Here is a 4,460-nt window from a genome sequence, read left to right on the forward strand (position 1 = left end):
ACTACATGGATAATGGATTTCCGCACTTTATGCCTTACGGCGTTTTCTTTGCAACATCTGGTACAAATGCTAGTAAATAACCTCTTCTATAAAAATGAAAATAAATTATAAACCCTAAAAAATAATTGGAATCAACCCATATCAAATCAATAAGTTATACCAATACTAACCCAACCCACTTACCAATTCCTCTAATTACAAAAATAAAATAATATTATAATTTCATTTTACTGTTATGTAACGATTGTGTCATTTATACTCTTAAGCTTCTATTCAATTTTTCATGTGGAAGTGGAGTTTTATATTAATCCCACATATAAAAACAACCACAGGCGTACCCATATGACCGTACTCTGAGGCGGCAGGCGTATCCATGTGGCTATACTGTGCGTGTGACAGCCACCGAACCCTAACGCTAACCCTGTACCCCAGTGTTTTCGCTGCCCTCTCCAACCTTCTCCGAAAGGCTATCGACTCGTCTCGTTCTTGAGGCGTTCTGTCCTCCAGGTAATTGATTCTTATCGCCTCCTTCCTTCTGCGATGATGATACTGAAACGAGTGATAACTAACCAATACACATTATCAAAGGCAACCTCTCCTCTTGCATTTGCATTTACTGCCAAATTTCATCTAACATTCTCCAATTTCTGCACCCAAATATCACCATCATCCACAACTTCACTACGCAGTGGGGTTGTCTCTGATTTTCTTATCAACAATTGCGGTTTAACACCTGAAGAAATTGCGAAAGCCTTTAGGCATAACAGGAAATACCTTCATGCAAAGTCGACCCGGAATATGAAAGAAGTTTTGGAGTTGTTAAAAGGCTGTGGTTTGACCAACCCTCCCCAGATTCGAAGGGTGGTCCTTAACAGCCCCACGTTCTTGTTTCGTAGCGCCGAAAAAAACATACAGGCTAAGCTCACTCTCCTTGGGACCTACATGAATCAAGAGGATATCTGCAAACTACCTCTTGCCCGTGCAAGGATATTTGGAGCTGCAGAAGACAAGCTTAATTCCTCGTTTTCACTTTTGCAAAGATTAGGTGTTAAGGGTCAAGAATTATCAGAGATAGTGGCGAGGGTGCCTGATTTGCTCACAGCTTCAGAGGAAAAGGTTTTAGAGTCATTTAAACATGCTGAGGATTTTGGGCGTCCCAAGGGATCAAAGATGCTTGCTCGTGTTTTGCATGTTATTTTCTGGGCAGGGAAAGAAAATATGGATAGAAGGCTACGTTGTTTGAATAGTTTAGGTTTCTCAAAAAAGCAAATTTCGGAGATATTAAGGCGGCGACCGGAGATTCTGTTGTTTTCAGAGGAAAATTTGAAGCATCATGTGGATTTTTTGGTCAAATTTGCAGGACTTACATTGGCTGATTTCGATAAGGATCCACTTTTGTTTCAACTCAGTTTGGAGAAGAGGGTGATTCCTCGGTGTAGAGTAATAAAGGCACTGAAGTCAATGGGGTTCTTGAAAACAAAGATGCATTTTCGACACATTCTTAGGATGTCAGAAAAAAGTTTCTTAGAAATATATGTCGATTCGAATGAAAAATCCTCCGTTCTGCTAGATATTTACCGTTGCGTGAAAGATGGAAAGTTGAACATTGACATGGATACATCCAGTGAATTAGATGTAGGGCCAACGCTAGGGACCGTGAACGACCAAGTGAAGCCTTGACAAGCGGAGAGGCAGTGTATCAGCTGTAGGAATGAGGCTAGAAGCCATGGAAAAAGTAATCAGAGGGCGTGGAGAAAGTCATTCGCGAATGTAAGGATGCTGTTGATGATGGCATGGAGCTGAATTTTGAGAAATGGCACCAGGTTTTTGTGGTCATTCACAGCCTGGAGTTGAAATTGGAAAGTCCCAGGAAGATGGCGAAGGCAATGCATAGCACTCACACAAGCAATTTGCAGAGATGAAGATCAGCAATCTGGACATCTGTAGCAGGCTTTTCAGTGGACAAAGGGATTGATGGTTCACATCACCGTCAGATTCAAGGGGACATCACCAACATGCATACCGCAATCTTCAATGAAGACCAAGCTCGTCTACTACCTCAGTATGCCACCCAGAAAGAGCTGCAGATAGTATGGCTATTCATCAGCAACCAAGAGGAATTGTAGTTACTAGATAAGTTCTTTCAGCAAGAAACGAATTTTGCAATTTTGGTCTAGAAGTTTCAGAATTATTTCTGTTAGATTTAATGAATTACTGTTTTTGCTTTTTGTATGATGATGTTGGCCCAGGGGAATATTATGAACGGTATGAAACAGTAGGTATTGTTAGGAAATGTACCAGCGGACAAGTATTTTGCTTTATGAAATTTATGAGAGAATCTGAGGATAGATGGAAATCCCATTTTTGTAACCTGTACCGGATCGCATCTATATATATACACTTTATTAGCAAAAATAAAAGGAGACATGCATGGAATGTGTTTCAGTTAATAACATTCAGAAAGTTTGCGAAAATTGATCAGCTGTATAAATATGCCTTTTCCTGTTCACTAGTTTCTCTTTTTTGACCAGAGAATCTCTGGTAAAGGCCTCTGTTTTAACAGTTCTATGGCTTCTTTGGCACCAGCCATACAGCCGCCTGTCAAGATGTTTGAGAAGCAGATTATACAGTGTTGCAATTCAAAGTACAACTCACCCTCTGTTGATTTGTTTGTGTAGCTTGGGAGGTACTCCAAGTCCTAGGGTTCAGGGTTTGGAGGGCAAAGCACCACAATGGTCACTTGTGGGCTTGGAACCCAAGGTAGTGGTTTTGCACCCATCGGGATTTGGGCCAAAACCATGAAGAATTTGAGCATGAGAAAATTTGAGGTGATAGAGCTTGGCGTGCCAATTCCAACGCTCCAAAGATCACTCAAATCGGAGCTCTAGAAACGAAGATATGAATTTTTGAAGTTGACAATTAATTATGGACAGTCAAGTCATGTAGGCTTGGTCCAAGAGACATGTCTCTTCATCAATTCATGGAGCCCTTCATTTAGTCTATAAATAGAAGGTGGAGAGGAGGCTAAAGAGCATCCATTTGTGCAACACATTACAAGTGACAAGTTCGTTGGAGGAGAGAATTAATCTCTGTTTTGGGCCGCAGGAAGAAGGGACAGACCAGCGAGGAGGAGAGGGCACTTCTGGGCACTTTTCATGGCTGTATTGATGTCTAAGCTGCTGTGTTAGAGGGCCGAGGCAGAGGAGAGTAATTCTGGGCCAAGTCTGAAGTGATAAAGGGTGGACAGACCCTCAGATAAGGCTGCTGCAGCCCTAACCAACTCAAACAGAGCTGCGTGGAGGAGTTTAAGGGTTGGTTTAGTGCCCAGGAAAGTAGCTTGGATGAAGGGAAGTCTTCCAAGGGCAGGCCGCAGTAAGAAAGGGCTGTGTAAGTGACTGTGTTAGGGCTGTTGCAGCGTTCCAAGGTGCCCTAACCAACCACAGTCAGGAACAACAGTTCACTTCAGCTTAGAGCAGCAGTCAAAGGTATGTTTTGACTGAGTTTTGTCTTGTGTTGGGTCATAGTTTGTGACCGGATTTGGATCAGTTTACATTGCAGCCTGTAGGTGCCATTTGGAGGACTTTCTGTGGAGGTGAAAAGTCCATCTTAGGAGCAGAATCTACAGTGAAGTATTGGGCATCCTTGGTCTGGTGGAGGGCAGCGTTTTGATAGCTCAATGTAGCCCTCGACGAGCTATCTTGAAGTGACAAAGAGGAGCTGAAGGTTGGGTGAAGATTGGTGCCGAAGTGTAGCACCTTGATGGACAAAGGTGACTGCTAGCCTGGCAGTTTGGAGCTCGGGAATTAGGCCTACCCAGAGAGCAGATTAGATCAGCCCGTGTACATGCTACAAAAGTGACTTGTAGCAGTGTTAGGTGGCAGCCCTCCTGGAGTCTTGATCTGGTGTCCTTTGAAGGACTAAGGGGCAGCTAGTGAGCAGTACGAGAGCGAAGGACCAGTAGGACAAGATATGACATAAGAAAGGGCTGTGTAAGTGACTTTGTTAGGGCTGTTGTAGCATTCCAAGGTGCCCTAACCAGCCACAGTCAAGAACAACAGTTCACTTCAGCTTAGAGCAGCAGTCAAAGGTATGTTTTGACTAAGTTTTTTTCTTGTGTTGGGTCATAGTTTGTGACCGGATTTGGATCAGTTTACATTGCAGCCTGTAGGTGCCATTTGGAGGACTTTCCGTGGAGGTGAAAAGTCCATCCTAGGAGCAGAATCTACAGTGAAGTATTGGGCATCATTGGTCTGGTGGAGGGCAGTGTGTTGATAGCCCAAAGTAGCCCTAGACGAGCTATCTTGAAGTGACAAAGAGGAGTTGAAGGTTGGGTGAAGATTGGTGTCGAAGTGTAGCACCTTGATGGACAAAGGTGACTGCTAGCCTGGCAGTTTGGAGCTCGGGAATTAGGCCTACCCAGAGAGTAGATTAGATATTCCCGTGTACATGCTACAAAAGTG

At 43.3% G+C, this 4,460-nt stretch overlaps 1 protein-coding gene across 1 annotated transcript; it reads left to right on the forward strand.

Moving 5' to 3' along the window:
- The first annotated feature begins 351 nt into the window (after window positions 1-351).
- On the forward strand, window positions 352-2,420 carry LOC149207529 (transcription termination factor MTERF15, mitochondrial-like). The gene has a single exon (XM_089395784.1). The coding sequence runs from the start codon at window positions 541-543 to the stop codon at window positions 1,678-1,680; it is 1,140 nt and encodes a 379-aa protein (XP_089251910.1). The 5' UTR covers window positions 352-540; the 3' UTR covers window positions 1,681-2,420.
- Window positions 2,421-4,460: the final 2,040 nt, after the last annotated feature.

The sequence above is a fragment of the Pinus tabuliformis genome, chromosome 1_2 (assembly GCF_031772625.1).
Source record: "Pinus tabuliformis cultivar Carrire ecotype Pingquan chromosome 1_2, CPIR1, whole genome shotgun sequence".
Taxonomy (NCBI): domain Eukaryota; kingdom Viridiplantae; phylum Streptophyta; class Pinopsida; order Pinales; family Pinaceae; genus Pinus; species Pinus tabuliformis.

What these genes read in the sequence shown, in the direction of transcription:
- LOC149207529 (XM_089395784.1), top strand. Translation starts at nt 541, where the DNA reads ATGATGATACTGAAACGAGTGATAACTAACCAATACACATTATCAAAG.